Genomic DNA, 21,783 nt, shown 5'->3' with positions numbered 1-21,783 from the left:
TTCGAAAACGAAAGAAGACTACATATAAAAAAATTTAAAAATTGTTTCGCCATTTGTGAATGAATTTTTTTTTTTTTTAATTTTTTTTTTAATTGTTTTTTTTTTAATTTTTGTTAATTTTTTTGTATTTTTTTATTGCACTTTGAACTGTGCGCGTTTCGAAAAAAAAAAACAGAAAAAATGTTTCGGCTGCTTTGCTTTTACTGCTGGTGTTATTAATATTTCAGCGACACAGTAGCTGTTCAATAAATTAGCATTATAAAAATTTATAAATCATCATAAAATGAAGTGCGAAGGCAGAAAATGGGCACAAGCGAGAGGCGATGGTGTTGACAGCCGAAATATTATACTCTCACGCACACAGGGAAGTTTGTGCGAAAAAAAGGTTTTAAGAAGATGGTATATGTATGTATATGTACGAGTATATAACAAACTTGTATAGTCTACATACATATGTATGTATGTAATTATTTATATATATACATATTTTATTGAAATTCTTATATCATTTATATAATTTATTCATTGTGATTGGAAATGTATTATATATCGTCACCTAAAATGCAAACAAACGTAACATCAATTTTTATAAGTTTATAGGCGAAGGAAAAATGATATAAAAGAAACCAATTATTTTGAAACAATTGGTTATAAAATGGTTATGTATGCGTTATATATTGGTTATATAATGGTTAAATATTAGTTATGTATTGGTTATATAATGGTTACATATTGGTTATATAATGGTTATAAAATGGTTATATATTGGTTTTTTCTGACAGTTTCAGGTGAAATTTTATGCTACTTAAATATAGTATGATCTAGTGAATCGTAAGCAATAAAAAAATAGTTTAGATTTTTTGATGATAGGTTGTCTTACATTTTAGGTGACGATATATACAAGTATATTATATACATAGATATGTATATGACTTTAAAATTTTTTGCTGTTTTAAAAATAGAACAAAAACCATTCAAAAAATAAAATTGATTTTAAAATCCAATAAAAGATCTTTTCCGGCTTGCCAGCACATTGTCACGCTGACACATAATCTAACTGGTTGAAACCTCAATTATATTGACCGCAAAAATAAAACTCAGCTAATGAAATACAAATTTTCAACACAGCATTCGGATTGGATTTTGTTTTTTTCCAAAACTTTTTGCGACATTTGCCGCACGCACAAGTATAACACCATAATCACGCAGCAAGAGCGAGCTCTCAATGTGTCCTAGCGCGGTTTATTTGCTTAGCAAAAATTTTTATGGCAAAACGTGCGTTAAAATAGCAAACAATAAAAAAAAATTATAAATTAAAATAAAATATAATAAAAAAAAATAAAAAATTATAAATTTTTTTTAATAAAAAATAAAAAATTGAGCAGCCTAAAGTACTTTTGCTAGCCGCTGTGCGGTTACCACCTTATTGCTCATAAACTTTATTAAAATTACTGTTTAGCTGGTGTGTCATCAATGCTGCGGTTGACATGCTTGTAAAAGCGAGTGAAACATCATTAAAAATCACAAAACAGCAAAGAAACACCAAAAGTACAATAACAAAAATCACGTGCGCGCGCACACAGCAACATTTATGTATGTGCATATATATGTGTGTGTTTGTGCGTTTGTATTTTTGTTGGCGTATAATAAAAATTAAGCAATATTTGCTTTGTTGTTAACAAGCTGACAATATACGGTCATCACCGTTGTTGTATATGTGTGCATATATGTGTGTGCCTGTGTGAGTATGTGCGGTTATGTGGCATTGTGGTGCACAAAAGGTTCAGTGAAAGACAAAAGGTAACGCAAAAAGTGAAAAAATCCAGTAAAAAATTTCTTGAAAAAAAAATTGGTTGGAAGGCGCAAGCGCAGACGGAGGCTGAAACTGTCATGAAGAAAATTCCACCGAATTGAGCCAATGCAGACAGACGGACAGTCCAAAAAAAAACGCGTAGAGTTGTATTTAAAAACTTTGTTTTTGTTTGTTTTAATTTTTTCCTTCAGTTTCTCCCGGGGTTGTCACAGCCGACGAGGCTCGGCGACGTTTTGGTAGCACTGCTGCTAGCCCTAACCGAGCGACGGACCGACCGGCGGACCGCATTGTCGCCGTGCTGGACCATAGCTAATAAATCAGTGAGTTAATGATGTTTATACCTTTGCACACAGCAGCCAGTCAGTCAGTAAGCCGGCCAGTTAGTCAGTTGACTGGTCGTTCAGCCTCTCAGCCAACCGCAGCAACTCACTCACACGCTGACTGACCGCCCGGTTGTGTGATCATGGACGTTAAGCGCTTGTTGTTGTTGTTGTTTTCATTGTTTTTTGGAGTTTGTTTGTTGTTGTTTTGCTTGTTTATGTTGTTATTGTTGTTCTTTTTTACTGTTTGTTTTTGTTGTTATTTTTATTCTTTTTTACTGTTTGTTGTTGTTATTGTTATTTTCACTGTTTTTTGATAGTTGTTGTTGTTTTGGTTTCATTGTTTTCGGGCACTACGCTTACTACCGTTTTGCGACTAACTAGTATGAGCATGCTCCTCACTTACTTGCTCTCTGTGGCACGTAATTTTATTAAGAATTTTGTCGACACCACGCGCCTCCGGATTCCAGCGCCGATGAGTCGAATGAGGGCGGCGCACGGGCTCAACGCTAGGTGTGTGTGTGTTTCTTGTTATTGTTGTTGTTGTTTTTATTGCTGTTGCTTGCAGACTGTTCACTATTTCTACGTAGAATTTTGATATGCCACACTCTTGGTAGTAAGTCCACATGAACCGCTGGATGCTGCTGCCACATTGTTATACAAGCTTTCATGTGTGTGTGTGTGTTTGTGTGCTTGTATTTGTATTTTATGACCATTAAATATTTTTTATATAATTTTACGTTCTTTTGGCTTTTGTTTTGATTTCAATTTGCCTTCAACAAAATGTTGTCGTTTTTGTTTTTTTTCTTCAAGCCAATTGTTGTTGCTGTGGCTGCTATGTTTAGCCGTGTGATATTTATTTGTGGGCAAGCAGTGACAGTTTTTATATTTATATACATATTTTTTATTCCCATTTTTGTGTTGTTATTGTTGTTGCTGGTTGTAATAATTTTTCTCTCTTCACTTGCCACTTACGGTTCTTACTCGTATTGTTGTTGTAGCTCTGAAAATAATATTTAACTTCGGCATTTTTTCATTTCTTATAATAAATAAAAATATGTATATGTTGCTATATATGGGTATGTCTGCGTGCGTGAGGGTACGCCTTGGCCCTTCTTGGGGGCTCCTGCCACTATGATTTAGTAGTTATAACTGTAATTCTTGCTTACAAATATCGGCTAGTTGTTGTCCCTTTGCTACATGGCATAGTGATTTCTAGGAAATATGTGCACACTTCGGTATGAGGCTGCGTCTTCGGTTCCATCTGTAAGTACGTGTGTGTGTGTGTGTTTGTGCGTGAATGCGAACCCAACCTGTTCGTAGGGTCAGTGGCGTGCAACGCAAGTATTTTAGTGGCAATTGGCGTTGTGATCGCTGTCTAACTACACATACACACATACATATTATTATTGTTGTTGTTGTTGTTGTTTTCTGAAAGTGTTGACTGTCGTTTTAGTAGGTTTTAGCTGTCTTCCTTCACATTTTTATTTTAGCCATTTATTTGACACTTGGCGTCTGCCCTCAGCAACTATTACACACGCACACACACACAGCTACGCATTTACAGCGGTTTGTTGGCATTGTCGCCTGTCTGTTTAATTGATAAGATGATCTGTCTTGATTCTGTATAATTTTCTATGCTTGCTTTGATTTGTTCTCACCGATACGTGGGCAATAAAATGTCTGTTGATTACTTTTTCTTGCGATTTTCATTTTTATTAAGAATTTTTTAATAGCTGTCTTGCTAGTAATTGGTGTCGTATTTGCTTTGGGTTGGCTTGTGGTGTGTGTGTTTGAGTTTAAACGTCTACGTTTATTGGAGTACTAAAGAGATGAAGTTATTCTTATGAGAATATGAATTATGAGCCAAGGGTGAAAGTTTGGGAAACCAAGTGTGCGTGCATTTAACGGATTTTTGAGAGAGATTTGAGCGAAGATAATTATTACTGTTGGGGTGGGCAATGAGCTGTTAATTAGGGGAAATTTTACTATAATAAAATAAAGAAAAATAAAATAAAATAAAATAAAATAAAATAAAATAAAATAAAATAAAATAAAATAAAATAAAATAAAATAAAATAAAATAAAATAAAATAAAATAAAATAAAATAAAATAAAATAAAATAAAATAAAATAAAATAAAATAAAGTAAAATAAGTAAAATAAAACAAAATAAAATTATTTTTGTTAATAAAAATTTTGTATTTTAAAATTTTTTCAAAAATGGAAAAATATTTTTTTTAATTAATTAAGGTAATCTTGCAATATAATTCTAATATTTGGAACATTTTTAATAACAAAAAACTGTTTTGTTTCGAAAAAGCGTTCACTCTTGTAACAAAGCAAAATGCTTCTAAGCCCCTACCCTCATAAATAAATTTTTGAAAAATTTTTCTTGTGTTATACTTTTTATCAAAAATGTTAACTTAGTTTCGTGTTTCAATATTTTGCATAATCTTTCTTTGGAACTACTCAGCTATGATTTTTAGTTACGACATTGGAGCATTTCTCAATATAATTGGTTTTAACAGTAAGAGAATTGGTTTTTGTGAAAGTCAAGACACAAAGAACTCTAAAAATGGACATAGAAGTTAATGCAGAGGTTGAAAAAGCACATTAATATATTGGAAACTATATTTACATATTTCTTACGAAAGCCTTACTTCTTATAGAAAGATTAAAGCAGTGAACTCAAAAAGTAAGCGTCTTGCAAGATAACAGGGGATAATAAGAGAAGCTTCAGAGGTTAAACGAAAATTCAAACAAAAATATATTTAAACTTAAATAAATTATTTTTTGTAGAAATTTTCAAAAAAAGTTTTAAAATCTCTTTTTTTAAGAAAATTTCAAAATCTTTCTTGCAGAAATTTTAAAAAAAATTTAAGGCACATTTTTTTATATTTTAAAGAAATTTAAGACAATTTTTTTTTTTTCAAAGAAATTAATTTTCTTAAGAAAATTTCAATATTTTTTTTGTATTTTTTCAAAAAATTATATAAAATCTTTTCTTTTTTTAATTTCAATATTTTTTTTTTAATTTTTTAAGGAAATTTTCACACAATTTTTTCAAATCTTTTTTTTTTTTAAGAAAATTTCAGAATTTTTTCAGCCGAATTTCAAAAAGATCTGAGATATATTTTTATATTTTTTTTTAAGAAATTTTCAAAAAATATTTTAATAATTTTTTTTTTTATAAATTGTGTTTAGCTGAAATATATGATGCGGAATTTTCCTGTTTGCATCACTCTCTCAAAGTTTGCTTTTTTGAGGTATTTTCCTGATATGATATTTTTTTAAATGTAAGCTTCCGTTCTAAATTTTATCATTTTAATAAACAAATTTAATATATTTGTGTATGTAAGTAAGTCAATAATACACCTATGTATATATGTATGTATGTGTATACATATCGTTCACACTGACACAGAATTTGTGGTGCTTCAGCACATGCTTACAGAACAACAACAACAGCAGCAGCAATTTTGCTATCTTATTAGTTGTATGAGTGCAGAGCTACAATAAATATTATGTTATGTTAATATTTTACAATGTTGCATAAACAGTTATGTATGATTCGGCACATTTAACACAAAGAACACGGTGCTTTTATTTATTTTTTTGATAATTTTCTATAATTTTCTTTAATTTTATTTTGTTTTTGCTTTGGTGAACAAGACAAAAAACACATGATGTGAGCAAATACATATTGTATAGTATAATGTTATTTGAGAAACAAAAACCAACCAAATGAGGTATGTATAAAAAAGTAAACAAACAAGCGTTGAAAATTAACAAAAAGCAACGAAATGCAAAAAATCAAAGAAAACACACATATACGCATGATAAAAATAAGTATAAATGAACGAAGGTATACTTAAAAAGCCAAAACGGAAATATTGCTTTGCGCATGCGCAAAAATAAAATGCATATCTAAGCTGAAATGGTAAAAAATAGCGCCAGAAAAACAAAACAAGGAGTTAGCAAGGGCAATAATATACTAGCGCGTTGTCTAAATGTATAAAACTAAGCCACCCAGTCCACAGCCGCACCATAAAACCCAGTCTCATTTGCCTAAATATCTGCAGGAATGCATTTGAAAGCGTGCCAGCGCGCTTCGGGCTTGTCAAATCGGCCAAACGTAATGCGCAGGCGCACACGCATGCGCACAAATATGCCATTTAGCAAACAATTGCAAGCTGCCAAAGTGAATTTGAGCGAAAAGTGAGCGCAAAATAAAGTCAGGCCACCAAAAACAATGTACCACAAGCCATATCAATTACTTAACTTCATTCAAGGCATGCTTTATTTTCACCTGTGACAAAGGGCCAGGTAGACAATGAAAGCAAGCAAGAGCAAAAAAACAAAAAAACTAGCACACACACACTTAAATGCTGTCTGCGATTGTAGAGAAGCAGCAACACATCTTGACGCCGCGCGCCAGTTAAATCCAGCGTCAAAAGCAATCATTAAAGTCACTTTTTTGCGGCAAGCAAAAAAAAAAGGCAAAAACTCAGGCGATGAAAAGTGAAATATAAAATTGTTGTAAGGAAAAAAGGCAGATCGCCTTGTATCGCACAAATGTATCTCTGGCAAACTGCAACTGCACACAAGCGTACAACACATGTTCTTGCGCCTTCGCAAACTTATCTCGCCGCGAAGCGATAACAAAATGTTTAAATGCTTAAATGGTTGCACGGCTAACCGGTGGCATGGCGACACCGGCTGGTTGGCCGATGACTCGCTGACTGGCTGGCTATAGCTGTTGTTGTTGTTGTTGAGGGTGGCTACTGCCGCACGGCTCGGTCGCAGGCAAAGCAGAAGCGCGCAATCAACGGCTGCAATAATAGTCGTCGCAGCCATAAAATCAGCCAATAATGACAAGACTAGCAGCCGGCGGTGGCGGTGGCGGTGGCAGTGGCGCAACAACAAGTTGAGTGAGACAAGCGCGAAACAATAGCGCACAATGAAGACTTGGATGGCTTGAATTGGCGCTATCGCAAGCAACGCTGCGACGGCGGTGGCTGTGGCTTTTTGTGCATTTCAGTTGTGTGCTTGCGTCTGTGAGTAAGAGTTTTTTTTTGTATTTTTTTTTTTATAAATTTTTTTTTAAATTTTTTTATATTTTTTTGATGTCATTTATGCATTTTTTGATTCCTTTTATATGATTTTTTAATATTTAATTTTTTTAATTTTTTTAATTTATTATATATTTTTTTTACTTTTTATATTAGAATGCTATAAGATGCAGTGTGGCAAGAAACCTGTGACGCAGCGAAAACTGTCAAGCTACAGTCACAAACGTTCAGCAAATGAAAAATTGCAAAGAAATAAAACAAAAATGTAACTATTAAAAAAAGTGAAATAAAAAAACAACACAAAATTGGCAAAAAAAAAATCAAGAAAAGCAAAGTTTATAAGTTAAAAACCTGCAGCCTACGTTGCAACAACCTTTAGCTGGCCTTCACTCGGTTTATATTTATAACACATGCTTTATTGTTGAACTTTACTTTTTTCCTGCTGCTCGCTTGGCTACTTTTCTCTTCATTTTTACTGCCTGCCTGTTGGTGACAATGAGTTTGATGGTGATTTTGATGTCTGTCGTTTAGCGCAGCGCCGACTAAATGCGACACGGTGGGCCAGGCGTGCACTTTAGACACTCGCTTACATACACACGCACACACACATATATACAAGCATTTTGTTTTTTTTTTTTGGCTACCTCAGTTTAATTTTATGGTTTGCAACTTGCTTTAGCGCTTCTTCTGCTTCAACAGCTTTTCATTTGCGCCATTGTCTTGTCACTTTATTGACTTTTTGCCAATTTTCTACGCTTTGAGTCACTTGTTGCACGCCTCGTGGTTGTTTAGCAACAATTTTGCAGTATACAAATGTATACAATGAAGCAACTAAAGAGTTAAGCATCGAACTTGAGCCGAAATGCTTATTTTGTAAAGCTCTGGTTTGTTTGTCAACAATTTTTGGTGTAAAAATGTAGTTTCGAGAAATTGGTTTTTATATGCTAAATTATTTTTAGGAAGTGTTCAGAGTTGATTTCTGGCCGAAAATATGACGCTTTTGTTGCTCGAAACATATGATTTACTCTGTGAGTATAGTTCATAAGAGGGAGTGGCGGTTATTTAAGAATAATGCACTTGCTAGTAGAAAACATAGTGTAATGCTTGACAATTTATGTTTGATTCTTAGCTTACGAAACGCCAATCGGTGCTTTAGTTGGCATATTTTTCGACTAACAAAAGACTTAAGCTACAAACTTCGAGAGCAAAAGCTGACTGTAGCACATTTGGAATCATTATTGTTCTATTCATGTAAAAACTTCATATTTGAAGAAACAGTTATTTGATAGACACTTAGAATGCAAGCGAGTACTCGAGGGTACTCATATAAAGTGTTATAGTTTTATTATAGGAAACAAAGATATCTATTTGTTTACACCAGAGTATGTGCTCTTCACAAGCTATTTATTCGATTGTTTACATTCAAAAGTGTGCTAGAACGGAGCCAAGAAATAAATTATACAATAATTTGCTGTTTAACGATTAACCTCAATATTTAGTAAATACAAACTTTAATTTTTTCTCTAAATCTTTTCATTTTCATTCTATAAAAAATGGAGGATTTTGAAATCTAAAATGTATTTATTCAAATTTTTCTACAGGAACCGTGCTGGTGCAATGTGCTTTTCACAATTTGTGCGACATTTAACGGAAAGTGTGCAACGCTTTAAGCCGGATACGGGGTGTGACAGGACACAGCACAAAAAATTAATATACAAAACTCAATTAAACTAAAGTAAAATAAATAATAGATATTGAAGAAAACGCAGTAAGAGAATATACTTTTAAAAACAAACGTCGGATGTGGGTGAAAATGAAGTTTAACTAGCAATTAAGTCCTAACACAATGATATCTAATTTAATTTAAATAAAATTAAGTTTAGAAATAATTTTTGTTTTGAAAAAAAAATTTCTAATATTTTTTTATTTTTTTTTTAATATCTTGAAAATTAGCTTATGGGGATAATAGTAAAATATATATGTATGAACATACATATAGTTATTGGAAAGAGTATGTTGTTTTGTTTCAAATTTTTTTTTTTTAATATTTTGAAAATTAGAAATTAGATTACAAAACGGTTGTACAATTCTTATAAAGTTTTCATAAGCAATATATCAAAAATTTTGTTTGAAAAATATTTTCTGAAAAATTTCAAAATGTTGCCTTATTTTTTTCTTGTTGATAAAATGTTTCTTTGAAATTATTGTAGAAGATGGCTGTAAAATTTTTATGATTATTTTTAAATTAATTTTTTCAAATTTTTTTTTTTTTAATATTTTTTAGCAGTTTTAAATTCTTTTAATTAAAATCTGTATTCGAAAGATGAATGCACGAAATTTTCAAATTTCTTTTTCAACATATTTTTTGAAAAACATTTTCTAAATTATTTCAAATTTAGCGTAATTTTTGTTTGTTTACTCACTTTTCTAAAAAAAATTTTTGAAAAATATTTTCTAGCAGTTTTCAATTTTTTAATGTACATATGTCACACAATTTCAACAATAGTTTCCAATATCTAATTTCAACATATTTTTCTGAAAAATATTTTTTAAAAATTTTCAATATATTGCCTAATTTAGTTTTGCTTATCAAATGTTCCTTTGAAAATATTGTAAAATTATTTACACCAAAATTTGCAAAAAGCTTTTTTCATTGCTTCAATATGTCGTATTGAAAAGAATTTCGAATTCGAATAAATATATATGTAAAGGGTGATTTTTTAAGAGCTTGATAACTTTTTTTAAAAAAAAACGCATAAAATTTGCAAAATCTCATCGGTTCTTTATTTGAAACGTTAGATTGGTTCATGACATTTACTTTTTGAAGATAATTTCATTTAAATGTTGACCGCGGCTGCGTCTTAGGTGGTCCATTCGGAAAGTCCAATTTTGGGCAACTTTTTCGAGCATTTCGGCCGGAATAGCCCGAATTTCTTCGGAAATGTTGTCTTCCAAAGCTGGAATAGTTGCTGGCTTATTTCTGTAGACTTTAGACTTGACGTAGCCCCACAAAAAAATAGTCTAAAGGCGTTAAATCGCATGATCTTGGTGGCCAACTTACGGGTCCATTTCTTGAGATGAATTGTTGTCCGAAGTTTTTCCTCAAAATGGCCATAGAATCGCGAGCTGTGTGGCATGTAGCGCCATCTTGTTGAAACCACATGTCAACCAAGTTCAGTTCTTCCATTTTTGGCAACAAAAAGTTTGTTAGCATCGAACGATAGCGATCGCCATTCACCGTAACGTTGCGTCCAACAGCATCTTTGAAAAAATACGGTCCAATGATTCCACCAGCGTACAAACCACACCAAACAGTGCATTTTTCGGGATGCATGGGCAGTTCTTGAACGGCTTCTGGTTGCTCTTCACCCCAAATGCGGCAATTTTGCTTATTTACGTAGCCATTCAACCAGAAATGAGCCTCATCGCTGAACAAAATTAAAGCGCGAAACACATTTCGAACCGAACACTGATTTTGGTAATAAAATTCAATGATTTGCAAGCGTTGCTCGTTAGTAAGTCTATTCACGATGAAATGTCAAAGCATACTGAGCATCTTTCTCTTTGACACCATGTCTGAAATCCCACGTGATCTGTCAAATACTAATGCATGAAAATCCTAACCTCAAAAAAATCACCCGTTATATACATACATATCTACCCACATTTTTTACTTTTGACTCCAGCTTAGCATTGCATATCTAATAAAATCGTAATATTTAGTGATGAAACCGTTTAACAGAAAAAAGTCAATATGTTCACGAAAAGAATGCCTCCCGGCTATTAGAAACTCCCAAAAAATATTTTTTTTCTTCATTCAAAAGCCTTTTTTTTAACGATTTTAGAAGATTCCTGTACACAAATACACTTATACATACTCTATACTGACAAAAACAAATTTTCAACCAAAATGAGCGTAAATTTGTATTTTTTAATTATTAAGAGGAAATTGCGTACATTTGACCAAATATTAAATTTAACTTAGCAAAAATGTCCATTAAAAAGAGGATGCCGCGCAAAGGAGCAAAAAGTGAGCACGCATAAATGCACCTAAACATGTAGAGCTATCAGATGCATGTGTGCCAAAAAACTGACAAGTGCTCAAACACAGCCGAAGAAGAGCAAAAAGGTATGCTAGGACAAACAAGATACAAAAAAGTGAGTGAAGAATAAAAAAGACAGCGGAAAGAGCCTCAATGGCGGAGGAGTTTCAGCAATAATGAAATGCAGCTGAACTTACAGCGCACTACACACACATGTACATATGTATGTAGTATGGACAACCACACATTTGAGGGCAAGCGAAAGTTATGCATAAAAGAGACGTCACTGGCAAAAACAAAAACAAAAAAATTGTAGCAGAATACTAGCAAAGCTGTTTAAGGCGGCAGGTGCAGCGGAATTGCGACGCGCCACCGCGAACGCACCGTCAAAGACAAAGATGTGGCACACAAAAATACAACAACAACAAGTACAACTAGTAAAATGAAGTGAAAAAGCAGTAGCTGCGGCGGTATGCAATGGAATAGCCGGCATACAGGGAGTTGCAACAGTAATGAGCAATGCGTTGAGTGCATTTGTTGCAAGGGCCAACTGAAGAGACATTAATTTATAAAACAATAACAACAACGATTTGTAGTGGGAAAGTATGCAAGAAATGCAGTTTTCATTGTTAACAACACAGCGTCAAAATGCTCGCATGCAAATAAGCGCACAGCTGAAATGGGGGAGGCCTGAAGCTGCAGCAGCAGAAAACACACAAGTGCTTGGCGTGTAGGAAAGCGAGCCTAAAGTGAAACATGTGTTTGCATTGACATTGCAAATTTTCGCACGCGCATAAAAATCGTCGCCTAACAAAAGCAACAACAACAACAACATAATTAAAATAAAACATTATGTGGCAAGTGAAAGCCATTTGCATAAGCGCAGCTTGACTGCAGCGCCGTACAACGCTTTGTTGGCTGGCATGCGGAAGCGCGTAGGTGAAGGGTTGACGCACACATCTACCAACCGCACGAGCGCTAACTGAGAGCGGGCGCGAACGCATGCGATTTATTGTGCATGTTTAAGTGCGGGAAAAATTGTTCGCATTTCCTCTGCGCTGAAGCTGAGTGCCATTGCTGGGGCGTAGAAATGGAACGGAAACCGGCATGAGTAGACAAGTGGCGTGGCGTGTAAGATAAGCGCGACTGCGTACAGCAAATAGTTGAGATGCTTTTCTGAAGGGGTTTTCTTTTTTGGCACTGTTTTGAAAAGGCACCACTTGAAAGGAGCTAAAAGTTAAGTGCGTGAAATTCTCACGAAAAATCACGAACGCGGGTGGAGATGATTGATTTGTAATAAATTTTTTTGTTAAAATCAAGTGCCCTTAATATTTCAATATTTTGCTTAATAGGGTAACGAAACATACACAGTTATTATTTCATGTTTGCTTATTTGTGATTATTTTTTATAATTATGTATATGGATGGCTGTCACATAAAATCGCTTTCAAATGAATTTTTTAAGTTTAAGCGAAAATTTTTCCGAATTTATTTATATATTTTTTAATTTCGCAGTTTTTTTGCAGTGTATTTCTTACTTTTTCATTTCCACCAAACTAAACGTTTGCGAAATTAACCCTTTAGTGCCTTGAAAATATTTGTTTTTAATATATACATATGAATAATACTAAAATATAATTAAAAAATATTAAAAAATTAAATACACTGTAAAAAATAATATTAACTTAAAAATATTTGTGTTAGTTAAAACATTTACTGAATAACAAAAGGGGTAACGGTATTAATAATGAATGTTCTGAGCATAGTAGTGCCTATGATTACACTGATTACTTGATTAACAATACTTTTTCGATTACAATTGAAAAAAAATTGTATAATAGAACATTGTCTGTTCCAATTACAATTTCACCACCATTAAACATTTGAATTACTAAAAAAACTACATTGTAATCATTACAATTACTTGAACAATTACTAATAATTGTAATGATTACAAAACTATGTAATTCAAAAATTTTGATTATTTTTTCAAATAAACTAAATTTAGTAGTAATTTTTTGTTCCGGTTACATTACCATTACCATTAAATATTTCAATTACCTAGCTAGTAATGTACTTTAAAATTTTTGTTCTTAATTACGATGGGTTTTTCCGTAATAACATATAACTATATTGTAATCATTACAATTATTAGTAATCATTGAAGTAATTGTAATGATTTCAAAACAATGTAATGTAAAAAAGTAATATTTTTTCAAACACAATATTAATTTTCAAATTCGTAGCAAGTAATGAATACCAAAATGTATTTATTTATTGTAATTTAAATACTAGTATTCCATTACACCTAATAAAAAACTTATTATTCTAGACTAGTTTGATTTTCAATAAAGTAATCATAGGCACAACGCCGCCCCTGTTTGACAAATACAAATATTATTCACCCACACCATCACATTTGCATATGAAATGGGTCAGTTTTTTGTCTTGCTTACCCGCACTGGTTCTCGGTTTCGTACGCGCCGGCTTCACATCCTGACTATGGCTGTGCGCATGGCCGTGCGTATGATGGCTATGACCATGCCCATGTCCATGACCGTGACTAGCCGACATATTGCCGCCCAAACTGCCACCGCTCAGGCCGCCTAAGCCAAGGCTGCCACCGCCACTACTGCCGCCGCCGCCACTCATACCACTAGCACCACCACCACCAATACCACCATGACTTTGCCCCAGACCGGACGACACACCCGCCGACGCGCCACCACCCATCATATGATGATGCGTGTGATGACCGCCCGACATGCTGTGTCGTGCTGCAGCCGCCGCTGCCATTGAGGAACTTTGAAACATACCCGCCGCTGCAGCAGCGGCCGCCTGATGATGCGCCACCGCCGCCGAAGTGTTGGCCAAATGATGATGCGCCGCATATGAGGCATATGTGCCATCATAGCCACCCATAGCACTTGCGCTGCTGCCGGCGCTGCCCAGCGACGAATTCGCTGTGAGTCCATTACCGCCGAGACCCACACCGAGACCACTACTGCTGCTGCTATTGCCTAAGCTGTTGGCGTAGTGCGCTTGCGCGGTGCCATCGAATAGGCTGGAGCCGTTCAGGGCGGAGATGGTATTGGCGCTGGAGGAGTGTGCGTGTACATTATGACTGCTGTTATTCGCAGAGGACGCGGAGTTGTTGTTATTGTTATTATTATTGTTCGCGTTACTGTTGTTATTGCTGCTGCCGTTGTTGTTGTTGTGCGAACTACTCGCTGTATTATTGTTGTTGTTATTTGTGTTATTATTATTATTGTTGTTGGTACCTTCACGTTGCTTTGGCGCTGCCGACGATTGCTGGCTGCCGTTGTGCGTCAGGCTGCCGAGGCCGTTCTGTATGGCGGGTTTTATGTCCAGCGCACAACTCGTGTCCGCTATTGAGGTAGTGCCGGTCGATTGCGCTTGGTGCATGAATGCGTTCACAACGGCCTGTTGAAGAGAAAGAGAGGTTGAGTTTGGAATCTCAATGAAATTGAAAAAATATTTTTTTCTAATATTTGCTAAGTATTTTTATATATTATTTAGTATTACTATAAGTTTGACTAGATTTTTTATTGTTTTATTTGAGACAAAATTCATGGGAAAAGTTAATGAACTTTTTTTAAATTCAATATTTACAAATTAATTTTAAAATTTTGTTTGAAAACCAATATATTTAATAGCAATACTTTATTTTATTAATTCTTTTTAGTTTCTTAATTAATACTACTTATTTTTTTAGTTTTTGTGTATATATGTTTTAATTAATTTTAATTTAATTTAATTATATTTTTATATTTATGTTCTTAATTTTTTAAATTTAATTTTCAACTATATGCTCCTTAAATTTTTTGTGAATGTTTTTAATTAATTTTAATTTAATTTAACTATTTTTTTTTAATATTTATGTTCCTAATTTTTTTTTTTTAATTTCTTAATTATTACCAAATTTTTACTAAATGTTTTTTATAAATTTTAATGTAATTTAATTATTTTTTTTAATATTTATGTTCTTAATTTTTTCTGAATTTCGTAATTATTGCTAATTTTAATTTTTTAATTTGTAATTATGCAATTAATTTTAATTTAATTTCATTATTTTTTTATATTTTTGTTCTCATTTTTTTTTAATTTCCTAATTATAACTAATTCTTATTTTAATTTTTTCTCAATGTTTTGTAATTAATTTTAATTTAATTTCATTATTTTTCTATATTTTTGTTCTTAATTTTCAACTAAATTTAATTTTAATTTTTTGAGAATGGTTTTAATGAATTTTAATCGAATTTAATTAATTCTTTTAATATTTATGTTCTTAATTTTTCTTCATTTCTTAATTAATACTCATTTTTATTTTAATTTTATCGGAATTTTTTAAATTAATTTTAATTTAATTATTTTTTTATATTTATGTTCTTAATTTTTTTTAATTTTCAAGTTATAACTAATTTTTATTTTAGTTTTTTGTGAATATATTTAATTAATTTTTATTTAATTTAATTCTTTGATATATTTTTCTTACTTTTTTTAAGGTCTTGATTAAAACTAGTTTCCATTTTAATTTTTTCTGAAAAATTTTAATTAATTTTAATTTAATTTAATTCTTTTATATTTTTTCTTACTTGTTTAATTTCTTAATTTTAACTAAGTTTTATTTTAATTTTATTTAATTTTAGTTGAATTTATTTTTTTTTATATTTATGTTCTTATTTTTTTATTTAATTTTCGACTAATTTTATGTGCGTAAGCTAATTTTCTATATTTTTATTATTTTTAAATTTTTTAAATTAAGTTCTAAATTTTCGAATATTTTCATTTACCTATTTTTTCAATAAATCTCTTCCCTAAATAATAATCTCAATCATCGACAATTATTCTTCGACATTACTTTGATTGCGCTTACCTGATACTCCGATGGACCGGTTTGTACTGAATCGGGTGTGGAATCCTTTGGCGGTGTCGGTGGGAATGGAAATGAATGTTGGCCCGCCGTCGTCTGATGGCTTTGGCCAATTTGGCCGACCTTATGGTCCACTTGTGGATCTTGGGGGCATGCAAACGGACTGCCCCATGGGCTGGCGGGTGCGAATGATTTATGCTCGCTGGTAAGCCACGAACCGAGAGGCGGATGAAAGTGCGGCCGACACACTTGCGGTGATGTATGGGACGATGGCATACGGGATGCTGCAAAGACAACGCAAAAACAAAAACAACGATTATAGATTCAATATTACAAAAACAGCACCTAAAATACAACGACAACAATGCAGAATTACGAAATTTAATCAAGAAAAAAAACTGCCGCTGCAATTATTTTGCATAACTGTAGCAATGTGTTTACATAAATTAAAGATAATCGCGCACATTAAATCAATTATGGGAAAATTTATTTAAAAAGTAACGCCAAAAAGTCGGCTTGATAATAAAATTACGCGCGAAAAATTACAAAACAGTTGTGGCCAAGCGGCGCAGGCGCAATGCAAGCGTTGGAGGCGGGTCGCCGAAGTGCGAGACCAGAAGCGATAAAATTTCTATAATAAATGACGTTTTAAAAATTTGTGGCAACAGCGCGACCACACATACATGCACACACACGTATGTGTGCAATAAATAATTTATAGCCTTGGCTGTATGGCACCGTCCAATTGTTGTACGCTGCGCGTCGAGCAATGCAAAGCTGCCACAGCCCATATAGCGACAGCGGCAAAGCCATCGATCGTGCGATCGGCCGATCGTTCGATTGATCGCACCACACAGCATAAATACGCCTGAAGCTTCTGTGTGCTGTGTTGGTATGCTGCCACCGAACGTCATGCAACACAATGCCGTGTGCCGTGCACCACTTGCGTCTGCGCGCTGTTTTGCATACAAAGGCGCTGCGGCGGCGGCGGCAAGTGTTGCGGAGACAAACACACGCTCTGTATTAAGGTGAATTTTGTGTTTGTTGCTATTTTTATGCCGCGCTGCTATGCGGCGTGTGCATTGTCATAAATTGTTTAATTTGTATCATAAACAATCGCGTTAAACTTTATCCCTAAGCCATGCGGAGATCGATCAAGCCGCCGTTGCCGCCAATACACACATACACACTGCGCGCTGCACTTGCATCATTTGTGTGGCAAGTGAGGCGTTGTTGTTGTACGGCGGTAGTGTGCGCGTTAATGCGTCCACAACAACAAAGCTGCCACCGCGTGTTGTCAAGAACTGCCGCCAATTGCAGCTTCTGCTGTCCGGCCGAGCGGCCAAGCGGCGATGTGGCAGGCACTTCGAATGATTCATGCCGCATTTGCTCCCATTTCTACTTTGATTTTTTCTTGCACCTCAGCAAGGCTTTTTACGCAAGCGCACACGCTTTGTACCTGGTAGCGTTGCAAGCTAATGCTTTTTGAAATGTATAATTTAGCAGACACCAAGTGAGATTTATGTGGCATGCTGTTGGCGCTTTGCGTTGCATTATATATTTGGATTATGCTTATTTTTCGCTTTTTAATGTTATTTAATTTTTGTTTTGCCACAGTTTGGTGTGTGCAAATTATTAATGCAAAGTATATGGCATGCGCAGCTGTGCCAGCAACTTGCAACAATATGGTTTTCCGCATCAGCTGTCCTGTTATGGCAATTTGCCGCGATCCTGTCGTGCAACACACCACAAACGTTTGACTGCCAAGCGAAATGCAATGTTATTATCATTATTATCATTGATTCTAAGCCGCAAGCGGCAAATAATAACTTCAATTCATATGTGTGGAGCACACGTGTGTGTATGTGTGTGGAGGCAAGGCGAGTAGCATGGCAAATGAAGTGGATTGCGCAGAGTTAAGCGCTGCTGTGCACTTTTCAAAAGTGTATTGCTGCATATGTACTTAGGCGTATATAAGTATGTATACTATAGTAATCTTATTGAAATGTGTTGGAGCCTTGTGTGATAAAAATGACAGTAAATGCTTACGAAATAAGTAGTACGTTTTTATAATAACTTTTAAATGCAAGTTTTGGTTTTATAACAAAAATAGTTGATGAGATACTGATATAAATTTAATAGATAACCAGCCTCATCAAATAGTAGTAGAAAAGGGAGTAGAAAAAGTAGTAGAAATTTAGTAGAAACGCACACAAAAATTGTTAGGAAGATAGATAAGCATAAATATAACCTAAACAAAAAAGTAGTAGAAAAAGTAGTGGAAAATGGTGTCGAAAAATTAGTAGAAAATACGGTATAACGGCACATAAAAATTGATAAACGGAAAGATAGATAAAAAGAGATAACAAAATAGTAGTAGAATATGGAGTAGAAAAAGTAGTAGAAAATTTTTATATTTAAGAATTTTCAGTATTTCTGTTTTTTTGTTGCAAAAACGAGAGGAAATTTGAATTTTTGTATCTTAATATTTATGGAGGCGCTTTTTATTTCTTTTTTTTTTTTTAAATACATATGTATCAAATTTATACTACTATATACATATATCTGTACGTATACCCTTTTATATCACATTACAACAACAATTATGCGCAACTTTCTACGAATTTCAATTGCCTTGCTGCCACTTGTAATTTATATTAGCCTCTACACTGCAACACATACACACTACTGGCTTTGTGGCACAATCATTACAAGAGCCTTAACTTACAACACAACAGATCGTGATGGATTATGCGCTTGTGATTGATTATGTGCTTGCTGGTGGAGTACGATAAAGGCAAAATACATACAAAAAAAAAATTTAATAACATTTAATATTGGCCATAAAACAGCGGCAAAGCAATAATATCGGCACAACATCGACGCATTTCAACACAGATCGCGAAAAAGATGAGCCACTGTCAAGACGGCAGCCGGTAATAGCGAAAGCAACGGCAGCCAAGCGGACAGCAGCAGCATTATTCATCTAAGTGGCCGCATACATAGCTGCTGAAGCGGCAGCATGCGTGGTTACTACCGATGCGACGACGGCGGCTGCTGCTGATTGCTGCTGCTGTGAGTGCTGTTCTTGCTCGTGTTGCTGCTGTTGTTTGTGGTGAGTGCCGTTGCGCGATCTTGTCGATCGTTGCGCTTGATAATTCCCATTTGATTATCCTAATAACAGTTCTTTAGCCAATATTATATGTACGTGTGCCTGATTATAGATATTATGTGGCAGCAATTGCGGCATGGCCGTGCTGCCTCTGCAGCGATGAGCGACGAGCGCCTGGTCTCTAAGTGGCTTCAGGTGCTTTGCGCGTAAGAGGCATTTTTTCGATTTTATTTTCCCTTGCAGCAGCGCACATTTTCGCATTTTTTTGTCTCGCATTTTGTGTTAGGGCCGCGGCCGCGAGTGTGTGCGTTTGCGGCGAGCGCAGCTGAACGGCAGTGAAAATGATTATTGAATTAAAATACACGTACGATTGCAAGCTGTGTGGACCTGCCATTGTGTTTTGTTGTTTCTGTTGTGGTAGTTATTGCGCTTGTCAAAATATTAAAGCAGCAGACGGACAAACAAACAAACGGATTTATGGCAGTTGCTTGCCTGATCAATCGCTGGGCGCGAGCGCAAGATCACGTGATCACAACACGTTCAGCGCTAGTCAACGCATCCGTGAAAGCATTAATTTTTCATATATTTATATAATTTTGTTTTTATTTGTTTTTTTATTTTTTCTTGTGCCACAACTATTGATTTGCGCCCATTGATGGCTTAACAATTGGCTCATTGTGCGAAGTGATCTTGTGATCAGTGAATAATCTACAAAACAATAATAAAAAATATAAATAAAAATGCCCGAAATCTGAGCACATAATTTGTTGCACTCAAAACGCGTACTCGTGTTGGCACACTTGCCACAACACTTGCCACATTCGCGCGTCAACTGTATGCGCATCAAGGAAATCAGTGCAAAACACTTGATTTTAAGCATGGAGAAGACGTTCAAGAAAAAACCGTATATTCAAGAATTGTTTCGATGTTTCGACGTGCAAAGGGCGGCGCCTGAACAAGCTTGCCACAGACGTGTGCGTCATTAATGCAATAATACGCTATATAATTTGTTTTGGTTTCAAGTTGAAAATTATAGGTTGATTGTGAGCAAAAAAATATTTTTTTTTACAAATAGCAAAAAACAAAAACCAAAATAAAATTGAAATAGTACATGTTGTGAGTTGCTGTTGCGGAATGTGCAAAAATATACAACTTTGTTGTATTTTATTGTTATTTTTTATTCTAGTTTGTAACTTTTTTTTCTGCACTGCCACTTTAATTGCATACACATCTCAGCATACATACACACACAAACAGACACCAACCGCCGCACAACGTGCGAATTGTTACGGCAATTTTTGCCGCGCATGCGCAATTGCCCATACGCACGCATACACACACATGCATATTCATCGCCTCACACATATGCATTTGTATGTATGTATGTGTATTTTTTTCACAGCCGCAAATTAATAAGGTGTCAATTTATGATGTGTGCGATGCTGTGCCGATAAGCGCGCTGGTGAGAAATTAAGTCATAACTGTGCGCGCAGCGGTTGTGCGTGTGGCATGCTGCATAGCGCAGTGATTGCATATTACTTTTTGCTTGTGTGTAATTGTATACCGAAATATATACTTAGAGCGCGCAAAGAAATTGCTTTTTCCATATTTTATTAGTTTTTCCAGCCATTGGTGCGTGTGCGCGCCGCGTACAATTTGTAATTTTCGCGGCAAATTAGCGGTTTGCGGCGCGTGAAAACCCGCTAAGCAAAAGCCAAACTGGGTGTTGGGTATTTAATCACTGGAAAATTTCTTTCACACTTTGGATATGTAGACAAATATGTATTCAAACGAATATGCTTGAATGTCATTGCAGTTTGAAGGAAAAACTGGAAATTGTTGCAATTTGTTGTGCTATGAATATTATTCAATATTAAGTTGGTTGTTGTAGAAAAGAATTTTGTTAAGCAAAAAACCTAACATACGCTCATAATATGAGTTTTCAAATACTGCTTGTGGATCTCACAAAGCTTTCATAATTAAAACTAGTAGATATTGCAAAAGCTTTCAAGTCTTCCAAAGAGCTTTCATATATTTCAAATATTTAAAATGCATTAAAATTAACAAATTTGTCCTTTTTGATCTCATAAAGCTTTCACAATTAAAACTAGTAGTGATTATAAAAGCTTTTAAGTTTTCCAAAGAGCTTTCATATATTTGAAATATATTAAAATGTATAAAAATTAATAAAATTGCCGTTTTAGATATCATAAACCTTTACTAGTCAAAACTAGTTGATATGGTAAAAGCTTTTAACTTTCACAAAGAGCTTACATATATTTTAAATATATTAAAATGCCTAAAAATTATTTAATAGTGTTGATTTGAAAAGCGTTTACCATTTTAAGGAAAGTTTTCATTTTTATAGGAAGCTTCTGAGCTTTCACATGTATTGAAGTATTGTACTTGTAATATTTAATGTAGCTTTTTGCTAGGTATTCAAGTATTCAGGCTTTATTTAATACTGTTGAATTGAAAAGCGTTTACCATTTTGAAGAAGCTTTCACTTCAAAAAATGTTTAAAGA

The 21,783-nt window shown here is 34.1% G+C and overlaps 1 protein-coding gene across 4 annotated transcripts in view; it reads right to left on the bottom strand.

The window, feature by feature from the left end:
- Nucleotides 1–21,783, bottom strand: part of LOC105231100 (GATA-binding factor C) — a 129,870-nt gene that overhangs the window by 53,042 nt on the left and 55,045 nt on the right. For 3 of the 4 annotated variants that reach the window (XM_049447244.1, XM_049447245.1, XM_049447246.1), the window contains exons 3-4: nt 16,149–16,429; nt 13,708–14,695 (exon numbers count right to left, since the gene is read on the bottom strand). In XM_049447244.1, the coding sequence (XP_049303201.1) occupies nt 13,708–14,695; nt 16,149–16,429 (1,269 nt within the window). The remainder of the gene's footprint in view (nt 1–13,707; nt 14,696–16,148; nt 16,430–21,783) is intronic. The other variant, XM_049447247.1, reaches the window with a different exon arrangement.

Source organism: Bactrocera dorsalis, chromosome 2 (genome assembly GCF_023373825.1).
Source record: "Bactrocera dorsalis isolate Fly_Bdor chromosome 2, ASM2337382v1, whole genome shotgun sequence".
Taxonomy (NCBI): domain Eukaryota; kingdom Metazoa; phylum Arthropoda; class Insecta; order Diptera; family Tephritidae; genus Bactrocera; species Bactrocera dorsalis.
Note: the sequence above shows the minus strand (reverse complement) of the source record. Positions and strands in the feature narration are given on the sequence as shown.